Source organism: Ambystoma mexicanum, chromosome 4p (assembly GCF_040938575.1).
Source record: "Ambystoma mexicanum isolate Mex_15411 chromosome 4p, UKY_AmexF1_1, whole genome shotgun sequence".
Lineage (NCBI taxonomy): Eukaryota > Metazoa > Chordata > Amphibia > Caudata > Ambystomatidae > Ambystoma > Ambystoma mexicanum.
In genome coordinates this window covers 17,070,934-17,090,974 of record NC_090927.1, presented here as the reverse complement: position 1 = coordinate 17,090,974, position 20,041 = coordinate 17,070,934, and the positions used below count along the sequence as shown (strand labels likewise).

At 46.0% G+C, this 20,041-nt stretch overlaps 1 protein-coding gene across 4 annotated transcripts in view; it reads left to right on the top strand.

Moving 5' to 3' along the window:
• Positions 1-16,591, top strand: part of LOC138452921 (zinc finger protein 182-like) — a 77,893-nt gene extending 61,302 nt beyond the window's left edge. For 2 of the 4 annotated variants that reach the window (XM_069605271.1, XM_069605270.1), the window contains exons 2-3: positions 855-970; positions 12,107-16,591. In XM_069605271.1, coding sequence (XP_069461372.1) covers positions 12,759-13,814 — 1,056 coding nt within the window. In that variant the 5' untranslated portion in view covers positions 855-970; positions 12,107-12,758 and the 3' untranslated portion in view covers positions 13,815-16,591. Of the gene's footprint in view, positions 1-854; positions 971-4,050; positions 4,195-12,106 lie in introns of those variants that run through there. The other 2 variants (XM_069605273.1, XM_069605272.1) reach the window with 2 other exon arrangements.
• The last annotated feature ends 3,450 nt before the right edge of the window (positions 16,592-20,041 follow it).

Genomic DNA, 20,041 nt, shown 5'->3' with positions numbered 1-20,041 from the left:
GTTTATTCCATGGTGAAAGCTGCCCACATTGACACTGACTACCTGGGGGCAACACGCTTAGGACCCTGGCTTTGAATCCATGGACATGTTTTGAGTTTTCAAATGTATATCGTAAATGAATGTTGCTGAGGATGAAACACAATTGACTTAAGTCAGTTACAGGATCTGCACTTTTGGTAACGGAAGTGTTAGGGAGAATTCTCTGTAAAGGCTAATTTCCCAAACCTAGTGAGTCCCCCAGCAGCTTTGCTGGATTTTTGGGGTTTATTTTTTTTTCTCCTGCTAAGAGGGAGACTCTTTTACTCCCACTCTTAGACATGATTTGAGGTGTTCCTTTGTCTTTCCATGTGTTTTATGGGCTATGGGGTCTTTTACTCCATGGGGTCTCATGTGTTTTTGATGTGGGTTACACAGCACCCTCAGTGCCGTAACCCAGAGGTGTCGTAGCGACCCCCAAACATAGACTCCATACCCTGGGACTGACTACTGTCTCCCAGGGCATGTAAAGTCACCGTTGGCTTTACTAGTCCCAAAGTATGAACAGAAACCAGTACAAACCATCATATTGTGGACGTATTGGTTGGGGCAATTCGATTGCCCTGGGGTCTGTTGTTCGAGGGGGCAAGTCTCCGTCCCCCCTGATCGAGTTTTGGCTGGTGGCAGTGGATACTACTTTTTATATTCGACCGCGAATATATCTCTATGGGATTTTCCCATTGTTCGAGGCTACCAACTTTAATTATTTAATTCCTATAGCCTCGAACATACCGCCGGTTTATTTATTTAATATTAATTCACCGGTTGGTATTTTTTGCCAGAACTTGATTCTAAAATGGCGTTTTCTTCCCTGGCAGTGCAACGACCTTCATCTTTCCTCCACGGCGAGACCTCCTCTTCCTCTGGACGAAACACCGACTTGCACCAGCTGCCAGGAACAACTGCCCCCGCTGGAGCTTCCTTCACACTTAAGGTACTGTGTCCCGCCTGGCTTCCCTTGCGACAGATCGTTCGGGTGACAGTAAAGCCTCGACTTTCTAACCTGGGCTGGCCTGGGACAACCTAGCTAACTTTTCCTGACTTTAATTTCATTCTTTGTGTGCGGACTATCTACAAGACTCTTTGGGCATAACCCTGTGCCTTGCAATTGACTTCCTTGCTCTCCAGTAGAACTCTGCCTATCCTGCCTTACTGTGGTTCTTGTATTGAAATTTGTGTGCTTCCATAACTCTGCCTTTTTCCCTCCCTTTTTAATAACTTATTAGAGTGCCATCTTATGTTAAGCGCTCACCTCTGTCTGAAAATACGTGGTGTTTCTCATTAAGACTTGTCTAATAAGTAATTAGGGTTGTATATATATAATAGTGACTGTGTGTTGAATTTACGTACCTCTTTGTGCTAGTGTAATCTACAAGTGTGTCTTTAAATAAATAACTATATACTTTTACACCAAAGCTCTGGTCAGTGTTTGCTTGTGCTACTGTATCTCTGTACCTATTGTGTATACTCTATATACTGCTTAACTCTTCTTGAGGGAAGTCTGACCGCTCAGCCACAGCTACCAAGTGAATCTGTGTGGTACAGACGGCTACCAAGTGGGTTTACTGCCAAACGCCTGTAGTCTTGAGTCTTTTGCAGTGGTCCCTAAGGGAACTGCACAGGTTTCTGCCTAACAAGGGATCCAAATCCTATGTTGAATTCTTTGAAAACTGAGCCATGCTCCCTAATGGACTAAGCTGGATAGTAGCTCAGCAGGTTGGGTGACTGTTGAGATTATGTGTTCACAACTGCCTGCTACTCCTACAGCTTTTTTAGATTTCGACTGAAAAAGTGCAGTTTGGGCACATTCTTTAAGAAAATCTCTCTGGGGAAGAATTGGGGATCCCTTGCTTTGCTCTGTTGCTTGCTCTTATTGGGGAGGGCACGGATTTCTGCCCTCTAGGAAAAATCGGAAGTTGGCAGATTTCTGCAGATATTGATTGAATTCTGGCAAGGCCGTTTCTGCCTTTCATCCTTATGCCGTTCATAACATGATTACTATTGTGGTGCTACTGGCGCTCACTGTTATGCGGTTCACAACATGATTACTATTGTGGTGCTACTGACGCCCACTGTTATGCCGTTCATAACATGATTACTATTGTGGTGCTACTGGCACTCACTGTTATGCTGTTCATAACATGATTACCGCTCACTGTTATGCCGTTCATAACATGATTACTATTGTGGTGCTACTGGCGCTCACTGTTATGCCGTTCACAACATGATTATTATTGTGGTGCTACTGGTGCCCACTGTTATGCCGTTCATAACATGATTACTATTGTGGTGCTACTGGCGCTCACTGTTATGCCGTTCATAACATGATTACCGCTCACTGTTATTCCGTTCATAACATGATTACTATTGTGGTGCTACTGGCGCCCACTGTTATGCCGTTCATAACATGATTACCGCTCACTGTTAAGCCGTTCATAACATGATTACTATTGTGGTGCTACTGGCGCTCACTGTTATGCAGTGTATCTTACACCTTGCGCCACTGAGCCTAGGGACTGAAGTGTTGCTACGGTGGGATGGGGGAGCCCACGGAGATGGCTAGTTAGGTCTGGCTCCTTCTTTGGAAATACAGACTCCCCACTGGAAATGTGCCTGTTTCCATAGAGTCTCTTCCCATCTTGCCATGCTGACTACTTCCCTGCAATGACCCTAAATGTTTAGATCAAATAGATCTTCTCCCTTACTGTACTCCTCTTCGCACAGTTTAGTAAGGCATGTGATGAGAGTGAGCAGCTTCTCCAATAACACAAATCTACCAGTCACTGCAAACCAGAAGGCTACCTTGCATGCAGTCCTCCATTTATAAATGACTCGCTGGGGCTCTTGTAAGAAATTGTAGCTTTTCTAAATGAACTGCTTGTGTAGATTTACTCCCTTAAATATTTCTGTTGGGCAATGGAACATGGTCTTAGATAGTAACCGAATGGAATGGAAATGGATGGTGTGGTGGATATAATGGATTCAAAGATCGTGGAAGAAACGGATCACAAGGAGAAAGAATAGGAGAGCGGATGCATAAAGCATGTGTATTGGAGGAGAGGCAGAAAGGGAGGTGGAGAGACAGAACAGGAGGGAGGTGATATGAGAGTGTGCATTGCTGTTTCAGTAAGAATGGTGAGAGCGGGTGATTGAAAGCCTATTACGAGGGGAAAAGAAGAGGCAGCACACAATGCACACATGTCAAACAAAGGCATTGATTTGTTTCTGAAAAGGAAATCAACAGTTAAGCCAAGCAGTTGGGGCACCATTTAGCTGTGTACATCTCAACTAATTAATTCTGCAAAACTCATTTACGCCTTGAACTATGGATAGTCAATACGTTAAACTTAAGTCTGTCTGTGTCGAAAACCTATACCTGTCCTCACAACTAAAGCTACAAAACGTGTAGGGATGTCAACCATAAATCAAGTAGTGTTCCAAAATAAAGTTCTGATTTTCTTCTAGCTCTAGGCTTACTTTCCAGCTCCCCTTCCAAAGCAGTTCCAAAAAGGCCCCTTGGTTCCTTTCGCCAAGTTGGTAACACAGTTCAAAAAAGGCCTCAGAAGGCTGCACCACTTTCAGTTTGCCAATGTATAATCAGTTCAAGTCTCTTAATTCTCACACCCAGTTCCAGGTAACCATTTATAATACTTTCCTTGACTTTGCCAGACAGGGTTTCCACGGTCTACACGCAGTTGTCCACCACTTGGTCCACCCACTACAGGTCGCGCAACCGATAACTCTAGGTTTTCACAAACACAGGTTTCTCCTTCACCACACCTATGCTTGAGTTTGCGTTCTCTCTGAATTCTCCTTGCTAGTCTTGTGGCTTTGCCACAGTGTGTTCTCCCACACACCTCACTCCGTGGTGCTCACTCTCTTTCCTTGCTTTCATAAATTTCATAAGTGTTAATTGCTTGCTTTTCACTCTATTCATAACGTTTCATTATTTGCCTTTTAAATGTTCATTACGTGTGTTTCGCGGTATTAGATGAAATTCTTTTTCTACTGTTTGGATAGAAAAAAGACTGATTTAGAAAGGTCACTCTATGACCAGACAGAGCCGTCTAAATCAAACTGTCATGCCCCTACCTCACACGAGCGGCGCAGAGACTGACAGGCACATCGGCACCAGGAAGAGCCATTGCGGGAGAACAGGTCAGAGTGTATTTGTGTGTTTATTGGGGTAGGGGTATGCTTTGGTGGGGAGGCAGTCGGCGGCTGAGGAAGGGGGGCCTCGGGGTGAAACCCCCCACTTCAAAGACATCCCTCTGGTGGGGGGCAAAGGCATGTCATATTTTCACTTTTTGCGGGCTGCCAAAAATCATCCGGGAAAAAAAAACTGTCTTTTCAGTAGGGGGCCTACAAAAAGCAGAAATATGACAGATCTGTGTTTCACACCTGTTTCCATTTCATTCATGGACTCCTCAAAGCTTTCCTTCAGTTTGGTATTCAATAATACTCGTAAAGCGCTTCTTTAGTGCAGTATTCAATATTACATGCTTCGCTTTACTTTAAGGTTGAGTGTTTTGTTCATAGCCTTCATAAAACCCTTACTTCGGGTTCACGGTCACTTGCACATACACATTTCCTTTCAACAGGCATCATCATATGCCTCTCAGTAGCCCCAAGATCGCCCCGGTACGAGTGGTACCTCTATTTCACTCACCGGCCCTCAGCGGCTCCGTCCGGGAGGCCTCTCTCTTCCCCCCCCACCCTTCTTGGCTCTGTGTACACTTCTGTGTCTCTTTGAGCAGCGCTCACCTGCTACGAATCCCGCTGTGGGTTGTGTGAGAAACCTGAAGGTGTCCCACTCGCTGGTCCTTGGGGATATGTCATCGAGGTGGCCAGGACACGGCCATCGCTATTGGATGGATTGGTACGGGACGATCACCTGGATGGGTGGTCCTCTGTGAGTATAAGTGGGAAACCAAAGGGCGAGATGTGGTATTACCTTCCTTATAACACCCATTTCTCCATCCTCCCAGGTAGGATATCTAGAAACTCAGCCCCCCCCCTTTACAATACAAACACTTTCTCACGGGGCAGTAATCGTGAGCAACAACGAACAAACTAACATGGAGTCGTATACCAGGCATGTGCCAACGCAAGGGTCAGGCAGAGTCAGGCAATTACTGCTAATTATGCACACCTGACTTCCATCACACTTCCCCAAACGGATAAATGGCGGAGCACGAAAACACACTGAGCAAGGACAAACGCACAAAGAAGCAGCTATTCTGGAATGGCAGTTTAAATCGAGGAGAAAGACGGCAAAACCAAAGAGGACGACAAGAAGGGAATTGCCCTTGCCCTTTTCAAGAAAGGATCGTGACCTTCAGGAAACCTCAAGGAAAAGAAACATAAGACCAGGGATAACAGCTGACGAACAATGCAGAGTTTGTGGAAGGTACACTGGGGCCTCCCGCATAGATGGCCAAGGAGGGGAGAAGATATTTTCACCACGGTACTGTCCTTGACTCTGGCAACAATGCTAAAAGAACGAGCTCTGCACAGCAGGTGAGTCGGGAGAAGCTGATAACCAGCCGTGCTGTGTGATGCTCAAGCTTACAAGTGGCAACATTCTATGAATACAGAACTTGTGTATGATTGAACTTTAAGAAACTGTCAATATTGCCTTCTTAGGTTGCCCTCGTAGTGTAGAAGAAGAATTCTACCCTACAATGTAACCCTGTGTCTGGATATAAAATAAACCAGAACCAGGGATCAATTGTTTGGAAGAATGGACCCAAACTGTTAATGATTACTGGATCCTTAGACAAGGTTCAATGGATCTTTAAGAAACCCCCGATTAAATAGGTTTGGAGGTCTTACCTGAGCAGACTGATATGTTCAACGGGAAGCAAATGCTGAACTCAAGAATCTCCCCGACCAACGCGTCGGCCTCTTACCCGGTAGGAAAACCCAGAACGAGAGGTACGCGCCAGTCAGGGAAACCCTCTGGGGAAGAAAACCCTGGTCGAGCGCAGGATCCGAAGATTGGATTGTGGTTCGCAGGCTGATGTCGCCAATTCGATCGTGGCGTTGAGTATCGGAAGACTTCTTCTGGAGAGGGAAGAAATGAGAAGCGAAGTGATGAATAGCAGAAGTACAGAAAGGGAAATGGGGAAAACAGGAAAGAGACTAATTCCCCTGACCTCTTAACCAGCCGGATTGGAAATACCAGGAGAGAAGCCGAGAATACGGGACACAGAGAGGGCGACTGGAACACAAGTCTGTCAGAAGGAAGTAAGGGTGAGTAAGCCCATAGAATTAAATCCTACAATACTCGAAGAAAGATTCAGAAAGGGACTTGGACGGGAGTTTTTATTATTACCCAGAATACAGTAGCTCGAGAACTCAAAGGCGGCGTTTCAGAATGAGACGCAAGATGAATCCGGGGGGTTTGTGTCTGCAAAGAATGCTGAGTAGAGAATCTGGAAAGTTAAGAGAAGAGGTTAGTAATGGTCAGAGGTAAGAGGTTTCTGCTGAGGATTGAGATTGCCTAGTTGCGAACTCACGGAGCATCCGCTAGAACAGTAGCGACGCGAAGAGCTGGAAGTCTCCGTGTCCTATGAGGAGTCATGTGAGCGGTACGCCATACCTCTGGCGAACGTGAGAGGACTGGAACGGTGATAGCAGAACCGTTCGTACTGCGATCCACCATCTTGAAGGTACCATTCCGAATGGAGCCACAGAGCCGGCTTCTAGACCAAAGGGACCAGCGCTTCGTGAGTGTAACACAAACGCGCGTGGCAGGAGACTCCCTCGTGTGCGACCGTATTCCAGTTGAAAACAGTAATGCTTTTTATGCCGATGTCACAAGGAGCAGAAATAGCTGTTACAACATATAAGAAAAAACAAGAATCCTTAATGCTTACACAAGGGACATCGAAAAAACAAACATGAAATAGGACAGACACTCTTACCATGGGACTGGTAACAAAAATTCCATAGGCAACCAATGCTCCAGTAAGACCGCCAGGTACAGGGGTGTAGGACTATTCCCACCAGCATGCGTACGCCTAAGGGACGGCAGTACAATCCCCGACGAAACGAGGACGCTACTACCTCCGCCCCTGATGGTACCACGGCAGTCTCTAGTCCGTACCGGGGAACGGAGAGGAGTAGTGTACCGGCAGTCTTGATGAGGAGCACTGGTCAGGTGGATCCCCAGAAGCCGGAGGTAATCATATGCAGTCCACGCGTGAGTATAAACCAGGTTGATCAAGTTGAAAGGCAGTGGCAATCCATAAGGCAGTCCAGGTCGGTAGCTGAGAAAAATTCAGAAGACAAAACGTGAGACAAAGGCAAATCCTGGGCGTGGTCCAGTTAGGCAACAATTTAGCAGTGGGGCAGAACGGGGTTAGTTCAGCGGAAAGGCTGGAAAGATGAAAGGAGCCGATAGGCAGAAGGCGAGGGGGAATTGCACCGACAAGAGCTACTCGGAGTTCAAGGTAGCAGGGAAAGACAGGAAAACAAGGGTTCAAGGAACAGGGAGACAAGGATAATCACAAGGCACGTAGCAGACTCCAAATACAAAATCAGAAGCAACGAGTTTACTGCAGGCTAGAGTTTATCTAGTTGCGATCACATGACCTGAACGTGCGACAGCCATGGTGCGGGTCGACGTTGCTGCCCTAATCTCCAAGGTAACCGCCAATGCAGGAACCCTGAAGGACGAGGTTGTACCAAGTTCTTATGGCCGTGAATTAAGCCTCTAAAACGAGGTATTCGAGTGGATCGTGACTGCTGATGCAATGTAGCCTGACCCTGTTTTCTCTGAGACGGCGGGGACGGCGCTAGCCTATTTAGACTCCTGCGGATCCCGGTCCGATTCCTGACAGAAACCAAGAACGGTACCAGAAACCTTAGTGGTCCGGTGCCACGTGGACGCTCACTGGAAGGGCTCTGTTTTGGTACCCCAGAGTGTGTAAAAGATTGCTAAAAGTTTAATCGAAGTGGTTCTACAACGGGTTGAGTGGAATCCCATGCACATTCGAAAGTCTTCGATTGCATACATGTTGAAATTGGTCTGAGCCTGTTTGAGGGGGTGTCATTGTGGGAAAAGAGGATCTGAGCCTGGTAGAGGGGGAATCAGGGTGACTAGCTGTTGAGGCAGACACAGCATGGAAGGAGGCCACACGTCTGAGAGCGTTGACATGAAGGTTTATTAAGTATTATCCTTAAGACAACCCCCAGCCTCAGGCAGATCCTGGCAGCTCACCTTAATTGGAGCTTCTAACGCCCCTCACATTCCTAATCATGTACAATAACAAGTTTACTAAGGTACTGTAACCAGGAGTGGATGTTCTAAGAACCACCAGGCCTGGGATTGTGTGATGTCATCCAAAGAGGCTAAGCTCTACAAGCTATACTACAAGTGAGAGAGAAGAGAGCTGAGTCCTCTCCTAACCCTAGCTAAATCACCCAAGAATATGTTGTAGACTTGAATCCCGTGTAGATGTGAAAGACTTCAACTACGTGTTGAAATTGGTCTGAGCCCGACTGAGGGGGGACTAATTGTGTCAATAAGGGGTCTGAGCCTGGCAGAGGGGGATCCTGGGGTGAACAGCAAAAATTACTCTGGAAGATATTGTGAATGAATTGGGCTGAGCCTGGCTGAGGGGGACTAATTGTGAATGTCAATGATCGGAGCCTGGGAGAGGGGGATCCAGAGTGAAGAGTAAATCGCCCAATGTGAATATTAAGGAAGAAACATTTTCTCTTTATTGTTTATAGAATATCAGGCCCTCTGAGGCAAGAGACTTTGCACCAAAGAGACTTTGGCACAGAAAGGCCCTGATATAGGAGAAAGGAACTGTGTCATTGTGCCGGAGAAGCCCAGGAGTGTGATGTGCTCAAGTGACCCACCTTGTCCTGTGCTAAAAACGTGGGGAAGGGGAAGCCCCGGCCTACACATTCTGACTTATCATTTTGTGAAAACTTCTTTCTTTTTGTGAACATTTTCCCATATTATTTTGTAGCATAGCAGTAAGGATTGGCAATAGGATATTTTAGTATAGGCCCTTTTTATTTGACCATACTCCACAAGGACGGTATTATTATTATTTGACGGTCGTAGCATGCTCCCATCATAGATTTAGGGTTTGATAGGTGTTTTTCACACCCCTGATAAAAGTTCAATAAACACCCTTGAACTGTGATCACTTGTGTCAGTCTTACTTTGATACCATGCCTTCCTTACATATGGTGTCAGGAGTGGGATGTGAATAAACTAATACAAATGTAAATCCAGGCTGATAATCGTTGAAGCACCAGAAGGGGATAATGGAATCATTGCACTCCTTGACTCTGACTGCGTATCCACACTAAAAGAGGTTTTGCTCTCCCAACTACAGATCCCTACTGGTCAACAGGATCTGTTCTTTAAAAATCAAGAGACACCCTTCCTCTTCCCCATTATAATATTTAACGGTGGGATTGCAGAATACTGAAAGTTAGGCCAGCCCTCGGCTTCATTAGACTTAGTGCTCTTAAGTTCCCCCGCTCTTGAACCTTTTTTCTTAGGTACCCAATTGTCATCCGTTGTGTGGCCATCAGGGTTAGAGATTAACCTACCAAGTCCATTTCTTTGACTGACTCAGAATCGGAAGAATCTGACGACTTCGAGACGTTGTCCAAGGGAGTCGAAACCTGTTTATTTTCTGATTTAGAAAAAAATCCACAGAGGGGACCCCTCACACCCCCAGAAGAAATGGCCGACCTAGCCAATGTCATTGCCCAGTTAGTGGCCTATCAAATGCAGGCTGATGCTAGGATCCAAGAAAATATAACCAAACTGGTTGAATTACAAACTAGACAAGGGGTACTTCAACCATACCTAGAAGGCGAAGACTATAATTACTTCTGTCAATGGGACATGCCTGACCCTTAGAGTGGTGTTCTACAGTCCTCTTCCTTGTCCCAGTCTCAATGTGGTGTAAATACGAGACAGTTGGTGTGTGTGACAGTGGGGAAGATTGGTAATAACCTACAGCGTTCGGTGGAAGTGTAGGGTGAATTCGGATATTTCCCCGTTTTAGCAAAAGGTTGTGGATATGTGTCTGACCTATTTGTATAAGAAGGTGCTCTCCTGATTGATTTGGTGTCACTCTATATCAATGGTAGGTTCGAGGGTCAGTTTTTAAGGGAAAAAAAGGATGGTGTTTGAAAGTACCCTACAAAGGCTTCTGGGACTGACGGTTCAATGTGAAATTGGAATGGGGATACCGTGTCTCACCGAAGGACGTCCTCCCTCCACTCCCCAAACCTCCTCCACCCAGGTGATCCTCCCCCGATTATCCGCCCAAGGGTCGGTATCCAAATGCAATGGCCCTTCCCTGGCCCCCTGAGCAGAGGATATCTGGGAGAAAATGGGACAGAGTCCGAATACGGCTTATCAAAATGCAGTTAGTACATCATGAAATAATCATATACAAAACAATAGACATTAGTAAAACGCAGTCATGGATGTCTCCTTTGTACTGAGGAGAAAATGGAGCATTTCACATTCTATCTAGTCAGCCCAGCCATGTGAGGGCACACAGAAGCCCCTTTTTATCATGCATTCCCTCCCACAACAAGAATTCTCTTTTCCTCTAGTGAGAATATTTATACATCAGCATTTGGCAGGAGACCCGCAGTTGGTTTTGGCAGTCACACAAAAAAAAAAGTTAGCAACTTTCCGAAATCTACACTTCACATTAGAACAGAAAAGCATTTAAAACAGGTTAGCACCTCCCAACTTTTATCAGGGCTAGTCAGTCCTAATCACCTATTTTATTCATATTGTTTCGACTAATTCTCAACGATCCCAGAGAGAGAGCATTCAGCTTGCATGGGAATTCCCTTCAGTCAGAATGGCTGTCTTTCTCCCACACAGATGGTGGCTCAGGCTTTCCCCAATGCATGCCTGCCCCTCCTCCACACACAGTTCACAACAGATTACAGGGCGGGGGAGATACGGTCCCTGGACTTCGGGCCAAGGATAAGTCTTGCAGTCCTGTTCTGGATTAGTTGCAGAGGGCGGAGTGTAGAGGAAAGCAGATTGAGAAAGAGGCTGTTACAGTAGTCCAGCCTAGAGAGAACAAGAGCTCTGGAGACTGCAAGCTTCTGGGGGAAGGTGAGGAAGGGATGAGTCCCTTTGAGGAGGTGAAGCTAATAGTGGGACTTCTTGACGACGTCTGAGATGTGATGAGAGAAGGAAAGAGTGGCATTGAAGATGAAACCAATGTTTTTTGCCTCACAGGAAGGCGAAGGAAAAGGGCCCAAGGAGGGCGGCCAGAGAGAGAGAGGGGGAAAGCGGGAGCCGGGGTCACAATGAGAAGGATCTCCTTCTTACTGGTATTAAGGCAGAGATCGTTGGAGATGCACCAATCCTGAATCGCAGATAGACTGTCAGGAATGAGCGTGAAAGGAGAGGAGGCTGAGGGGAGCCTGAAAGAGAGCTGAGCGTCATCCGCATAACACTGAAAATTAGATCCGGTGGGTCAAGGCAGCCAAGTAGAGGTTGAAGAACCAGAGAGAGTGGATAGAGCCCTGGAGAATGCCACAGGTGGAGAGAGAGAGGTGGCAGAGAGAAAGGAACCAAGTTGATCCTAGGAGGGACAGTCCAAGAGGAAGGAGGTCAAACAATCCAGAGCCTGACCTGTGATGCCCAGGTTCTCACAGAGCCGTTTGATCAGGATGTTGTGGTTAACCGTGTTGAAAGCAGGTGAGTGATCAAGGAGGATGAAGACAGAAGGAATGCTGGAGTCCAGGTTTGAGAGCAGATCTTCACAGGGGTTCAGGAGGGCAGTCTCCGTGCCTCTGGCTGCTCTAAAGTCAGACTTATGGTCATGTTTCTTTTTTTTTTTGTCCATGCTTATCATGAGGCAATGGGGGAGGTGGAAGGAAGCATCTATCTTAATGTCCTCTATACAGTTCCTTAACATTCAGGTTTTCATCAGCTCTGTTTTTATAAAGTGAAAACATGTCATTTTGACTTTGATGTAGACTATTCAAAATATTAATTCTTTTTTTTGAGCATTTGCAACACTAATCCTAGTTTCTCTTTCCATTTCAACAGGCTAAGAAAAGCAGGAAGCCTGCCAAAAAGTTTGCTTGTGGAAACCAATTCCTGTTCTAGCTGTGTCTTCGAACGTTTTTTCCTGAATTGGAGACATTAACTATGGGGCAAATATGTCCGAAGATGTCTTTCTAAAGGACTGTGATTATTGATCATTTCCAATGCGAGCACTGGTCCTGTGTCCAGTCTGTATCCCTTACCACATTGAGAAGGAAAGCAAGTGAAAACGCTGCTTAGCTTGATGAGGTGGGACTCGGAGAACATCTTTGATCTGCCAAATTCTGTATAAAAAGTTAGTATTCATTGGACTAAACAGTGACATTCTTTAGAATCCATAGCTTCCCTGTGGTAGTGGGGGTCGAAATGTGCACATTCACTAAAACCACATACATGTTCTGAACGTAACAAGACTCTCCAGCAAATAAGCGGCCATTGAACCATCAGCACGTTTTGCTGCAGCGAAACCACATACATGTTCTGAACGTAACAAGACTATCAAGCAAATAAGCGGCCATTGAACCATCAGCACGTTTTGCTGCAGCGAAACCACATACATGTTCTGAACGTAACAGGACTATCCAGCAAATAAGCGGCCATTGAACCATCAGCACGTTTTGCTGCAGCGAAACCACATACATGTTCTGAATGTGACATGGATTTGAAACCTAGCACAAAGCTACTTCAACACTTGACTGAAAAACCATATAAATGTCCTCAATGTAATAAAGCTTTCAAGCAAATGGGTCCTTTAATCGTACATCGGAGAAGTCACACGGGGGAGAAGCCATATACATGTTCTGAATGTAATAAGGCTTTCACGCACAATGGTAATTTATTGACACACCAGAGATGTCACACTGGTGAGAAGCCCTATATGTGCTCTGAATGCGGTAAAGCTTTCAAGAGCAGGAGTTTTCTAGTGATACATCAGAGAAATCACACTGGCGAGAAACCATTTACTTGTTCTGAATGTAATAAGGCTTTTACCCAAAAGAGACTGCTAGTGCTACACCAACAAAATCACACTGGTGAAAAGCCATTTAAATGTTCTGAGTGTGATAAGGCTTTCAAGCAAAGTGCCATTCTAAGCGCGCATCAGAAAATCCACACTGGTGAAAGACCATATGCATGTTCTGATTTTGACCTGGCTTTCACCCACAAGGGTAATCTCTTGGGGCACCAGAAAATTCACATGGGTGAGAAACCATATAAGTGTTCAGAATGTGATAAGGCGTACAACCGAAAGTATACCCTGTTAGTACATCACAGAAATCACACTGGTGAGAAACCGTATGCATGCTCCGAATGTGACCTGGCTTTCACCAGCAAGAGTTATCTCTTGGAACATCAGAGAACTCACATGGGTGAGAAGCCATTTAAATGTTTAGAATGTGATAAGGCGTACAGGCGAAAGTTACCTCTAGTGATACATCAGAGGAATCACACTGGGGAGAAACCATATACCTGCTCTGAATGTGGCAAGGCGTTCACACGAAATGATGAACTATTGGTGCATCAGAGAATTCACTCTGAGGAGAAGCCATTTACCTGCTCTGAATGTGGTAAGGCCTACAAGCATAATAAGCAACTAATGCTGCATAAGAGAAAACACACAGGGGGGAAACCATATGCATGTTCTGAATGTAACCAGACTTTCAAGTATAAGAAACTACTAATGCAACATGGTAGAAGTCATAAAAGGCCTTGACCGGGGCAACTCTGACCTGCAACACTTCAACAACTTCCAAGAACCTTTCCATACTTTACCTGGTCATGTTGGGTACAGCAGGTGAGCAGATTACCTTCCTCCATGGTGTGACGCTCCCAACTATCACATAGGCAGCTTCAGACATACTGAACGCGCCCATCACTGGTGCAGGAGCGGTGCGAACACAGGAGGGCAGCACCATCATGTTGCTCAGCTTAGAGAGGTGAGGAGGCTGCATGAAAGCACGGGCTCAATACTAGAAGCCCAGAGCACGGGCATTCAGCAGTGCCCATTCTATGAGTAATCATTACTATTTATTAAGGATTGTAGTCTGTGTTGCTCCCGCCCCCACCCAGAGGGTGCAAAAGCTCCAGAGGCCTGCCCGCCATGTTTTCAGGCTCTAGTGTCATTGTATCTGAGAGGTCTTTCCGGGAGCTGATTATCACTGGGTTTCCTCCACAAAGAGTAGGTCTGATGCATGATAGTGATGCTGGGTTGCTTCTCTTCTTATTCACGGCTCTTCAGTGACCTGGACCTCTGAGGTACCCTTTGTCTGCCCATGGGAGGAGTGGCGAGCTCTAGGAGACCCCGTCCCACCTCATGTACAACCTCCAGGAGTTTTATCACTGAGCGGGTGCTTTCCTCTGCCACTAATTCCCCAGTCCCACTCGATGAATGTGGTACGGGGAATTTCATGTCACACCGTGTTCAGACAAACACCTTGTTAGAGGTATAGATTGGGCATGATGGAACACACATGCTTGTTTAGGTGGATCACATGCTTCTATATCAACGAGACCTATAAGCATCTATTCCCATCCTATTCAACATCCTGTACCTCCATGGGAGAGAATCAGGTAGAGACGTGTGCGAAAGCACAGACGCCTTCATCCCATCCGTTCATATTATACCATGTTCCATGTGGCTCTAGGGGCCTAAGCAAAATTGTGACATGATTAGGGTGAGCAAACCATTTCTTATAATATCCTGTGTGGATATATCCTACTATGTTTGATGAGTGTAGGTGGCAAGAGTCTCCTTGTGATCATTGTGAAGTACGCCTGAGGTCAGTTTAGACTGCAGTGCTTATGCCCTGCCATTGTGTAATTGAGATGCTTTAATGGATGAACGAGGCTCCAATGGGCCTATATTAGATGTGTAGTCGAAGGCATCTTCTATACAGAAGGAGGCTTTTTTGGTGTAATGCAGAGATCTATTTTTGAGTTAGCACTTATTTAACCATAGAGCTCATTGAACAGAGCATAGCAAGGCGTTGGGCAGCATCCGCCTCCAGCATACAGGCATGCATGCATGCGTACCTACGTATGGAGTTTAGCTGGGATTAAGGTGTGTACGTATAGTCATTATTTAGTAGGCCTGTGCAAGCAAGATTCACTCCACGTTGCCGCTGAGCTATCCTCCTGGGACGAGAGTGCATACCTGTTATATAAAGCTTATTTCCCTCTGGGCAGGGGCTGATGCTGAAAACGTAGAGGAGGTTACGGGGGCCCTAATCTTTGGCAGTTGGAAGTCATCTGTGCAATGTTACTTTCCCTTTTTCATGCTGATTTGATTGCCTATTTGTCATGAGAGATTTGACCTTTAAATTGTACCTTGCTTCTCATATTGATGTCCATTTTGCTTCTTTGAATTGAAGTGTTGCTATAGAAAGACTTGTTGGCCTTTAGAAATTGAACTCCCTTCACACCAAGTTGGAAGTAGGCATTAGCAGTTAGGAAATGAAGTTTCCTTGGGTAAGGCCTTGGTATCGGAGACGTAAAGTGTACGTTTTGAAATGGATGGGAGCTATTTAGCTCCTGCTTGTAGCTTAGAAGGGCCTGGTTAGCTTCACACCAACACCTACCAGGAGTCCTTGTTGGCACCCCAGGCCAACGAATGCTGAATAGACACAAATATATGAATTTATTTGGGACAAACTATAAATCAACAGTAGGACACATTTATACAACATTTAAAGCATGATGGGTCATAAATAAGGGACCAACATGGGGCCTCATTACGACTCAGGCGGTAAGGGGTTTACGGCGGCGTAAACAGCGCCGACCCTTACCGCCTGAGTACGAGGTCCCTTAGCGCCATGGAGGTTTTAACACCTGCTTTTAGCAGGTGTTAAAATCCATGGCGCTAAGGGACCATGGAGTTAATTACGCCACCGTAATTTACGGTGGCGTAATTAACGCCTTCCCCACTCCCATTATGCCCTATGGGGCAAAATGGGAATTCGGAAGGGTAAATGGGAAAATGGGGATTTACCGCCCCGCCAAGGTTGGAATGGGGCGGTAAATCCGCCAACCACCATGGCGTAAACGTAGTTTACGACATGGTGGTAAAGTCACGGCCCAGGCGGTAATTTACCGCCTGGGTCGTAATGAGGCCCATTATATTTGCATCATATGTGGTAGTTATATTTGCGGAACGATGTGCACTAGCTCCTGCTCACTGTTAATACTGGATACCAAGGAGCTGCTTTTACTCCTGGTCACTGGCTAATGCTGGATACCCAGGAGCTGATTTTAGCCCCTGGTCAATGGTGAATGCTGGATACCCAGGAGCTGATTTTGGCTCCTGCTTATCCAATTTCAATTTCGGTCCCTGAAGTATCGTGTGGTTCAGTAGTTGGTTAAACATGTAATGTGAGGATTGAGGATGTGTTTTGTCCACTCAGTGTATTCTGTTTTGAGATGGGAACTCTTGAAAACTAGTTGGCTCTATTGAGGGATTTTGTAATGTAAATAAAGTACCTTCATTTTGTATAACCCAGAGTTGTTTTTGTTGCCTTCTCGTGGGTTCATCTTCATGAAGATTCCTATACAAAGCATTGTCTGGTTTATTCTGTGCCTATTTCTGCCTTCCTCTCCTCTGTGCATAATAATAGGTCCTGTAAAATCGTGGTCTGAAAATAGCTGCATCCGTGAGTATATCACAAGATTCAGACCTACCTCATGTCTACGCACTCAATGTTGTGAATGCAAATAATTAACTCTGAACACAGAGGGAAGCCATTCATTTCTCTCCCATTTCAATAGCTGATTAGCTTTTCCTAATTTGTGACAGTGCGAACCCTAGCCCCTCCCCACCTGTCCAGCTGCAGGAGGCCTTTGGGGGACAGGATCCTCCACCTAGTTAGGAAATTGTAAAACGGTATTCCCTTTTTGCTGTGCAGAGCAGTGTGTGTGTTTGTTACTCAATAGAAGGCCTTCTAAAACTGTGAAAGACTTGGCATGGGTCTCAGAATGGGTACCTACCTCCTAGTGACAGAGCACCACAACATAGCACACACACTGTGTAGGGAAACACAGGTTATTTAAATGTCCGAGCCCTAAGACAGCAGGCCGAAACAAACGCCTGTCTCTGCATACCATGAATTCTTACCAAATCACAATTGGGATTCCTCCTATTGGTGCAGAAGGAGAGTATATGAAACTGGCGGGCGGGATGCGTACGGAATACCTTTGATGTGTATTGATCAGTCAGGTGAATACCTGGCTTTGCGGCTATAAAGTATACTGGTTGAAGCAAGACGTCCTAAAAACAACAACAACCACAAATAGGCAAAGCTCTGAATATGGAGGTGCTATGCTATATGCCTCTGTGAAGACACCCTCAGTGAGGATGAGGGGAGCTTGTGGGTGTCTAATGTATAGAGTGCACCAGGAAGGAATCCCATATGCACCACATAAAGAACCTGTACTTTGGTTTTCCCACTGGCTAAATAATCCTCCAGTAAAAGCTAGACATGTCTTGGCCACAGAGGATAGAGCTTGTGAATTCCATGCCAGTCTAGGGCTTTCAGAGCCAATCACTGTAAGTGAATATATCTGTTTAAGGAAGCAGTTCGACAATTTGCGTATTTGGGCCTTGCATGAGCAGGCAGAGCAAGAGGCCATGTCAGTCCTATAGAATCAGAATAACAAGATAACCTATGTAAATAAATAGCCTTATTTTGTATACCCAGAGTTGGGTTTTTTGCCTCCTCGTGGGTTCATATTAATGAAGACTTCCTCTACTCTGTGCGGACATCGAACATTACAAGATTGGTTTTCGAAATTCAAATGGACGTCGACAGGGCGTGTTAGTAATACAATCCCTAGTGTGATGTGTACTGTACCCATGGTCCATCACGCATTGAGGTCCCTCAGACTGTTTTATTTCCGCCATCGAAGTCGTCTAAGGCAGAGTTCTCTTCCAGGCTGATGCCTTTAATTAGTTGAAAGTTTTAATTGTAGATTTTCTTTCTTTCCTTTATTGTTCGCTTTGCCACACGACTAACGGACTGCTCGATGGCTTCGACAAACAACCTCATTTTCCATGACTAACTGATTGATGAGCCGCAGCCTACGCTGGCCTCTTCAGGCTTTGGCCCATTACATTAGAGAGAGAAGGGGGAGGTTCTTCATATGGACCTCTTTAGAAAATGTATATTCTGTCATCTCCTTCCCTTTTATCTCAGCAATCCGTCCTTGTAAACAATAATGGACAAAACTCCCTGTAAACTTTGCCCTACCTGCCACCGAAAAGTCCTGTGGAAGGGCATGCACCAAGTGTCTAATTACTGTCTCTCAGGGTTCACCCCCAAAAAGTTTGTAAATCCTGTAAACCTTATTGACCGAAAACCTTAAAGGATCGGCAGACCAAACGCTTGGCCACTCACGCCATGCAGGCCGAGGCCTCCATCGATGTGACGGAAGACTCCAGCGAGAGCAGTATCGGGGTCATGAGTGATGCCCAAGGCAAGCAGGGTTCTTCAGAACCCCATGTGTGGTATCCTGACTCCAAGAAGCAGGCCAATGGATCTGTGATGGAGAAGACACATGCCGGCCAGGGCACACACAAACACAAAGGCACTAAAAACATAACCCATGGCCGACTCTCAACGGTACTGTTGAGCATCAAAGCCCATGCAGTGTCCAAGGAGAAAGCCTCAGGTTCTTCACTGTCCTGTGGGCCATCACGTACGCTTTTGCCTCACAATTGGTGTCTAAAACCGAAAGTCGGTTCAGATACCACACATAAAAAGGCCCTCCTTTCGTGCGCAAAAGAACAGGCGGCGAAAGGCTGATTGACGCCCCCCAAGAAAATGCAGAAAAAGCAGGAGCTAATTAAGAAACTCATTAGTGGTTCCCTGCTTAAAGCAAGGTCACAGACAAATCGAAAATGTCTTTGCCTTTAGCCCTGAAAACCACACAAGCAAAATGTTCTCCCCCTTCAGACTCTCTCTCGGGCTGGGCTACGCACCACAAGGACCAAACTCCCTCCCAGGCCACCCCTGTCATGTCAGGCTTCCCACCTTCATGCGAGTAAACACCTGAACAGTTCAATAAAATCTTAAGGAGTATGTCAAGTTTCGTAGACTTTATGGACCGATACCCAGGCCAACTATCAACCCTTAAAGATGCCTCACAGTCAGGGTCCACAGCTCTGCAGCCCCCTGCCAAAAGGTCTCATCTTGAGCCACAGCCTAGCACCTCTACTCTAGGCACCCCGGCCTCGAACTACCAAGACCCCTCTCATCACTTGCATTATGAAGAACCCTCAGTGTCACACGACCCAGGGTCTCAAGGGGGCCTTTATAGTCAATACCAAAACATATTGTATGACGACGATGATAATGATATTTACGTGATCCGGTCGCCAGGCCACCAGGACCAGCCAGTAGCAGATTCGTCTGTGGACAAACAACTACAGTACAATGAACTGCTACTAAAGGCAGCACAACATTTTAATATCGACACTCCGGAGGCACAGGTCGACAAGGACTTCGTCGAAGACATTCTGGGGGACAAAAGGTCCACCACCCAGTTTATTCCACTCCTGCATTCTGTCCAAATTCGCATCCAGCCATCCCTACTGGTGCCTAGTCTCACAAGGGCGGTGATCCCCAGCATAGAGAAACTATTAAGAACGGCACCCACTGGCCCCCTGTATATTAGCAGTCAACTTAAACCATATTCCTTAGTGGTCATCACCACCAGAAAGAAGGCTGACACCCCCCTGGTGTCGGCAGAGGCCCCGCCAGACAAGTAAATAAAAAAGATATATACTTTCGGGAGAAAGGTCGCCTCCTCTGCAGCATACCAGACCAGGATCGCCAACAACACTACGCTTTTAGCTAGTTATGGCTGCCACAAATGGGATGACCTGGAATGCCAAATCGAAGCCATCACACAACTACTAAAGGCTCAACTGTTAAGGATTATCTCAGAAGG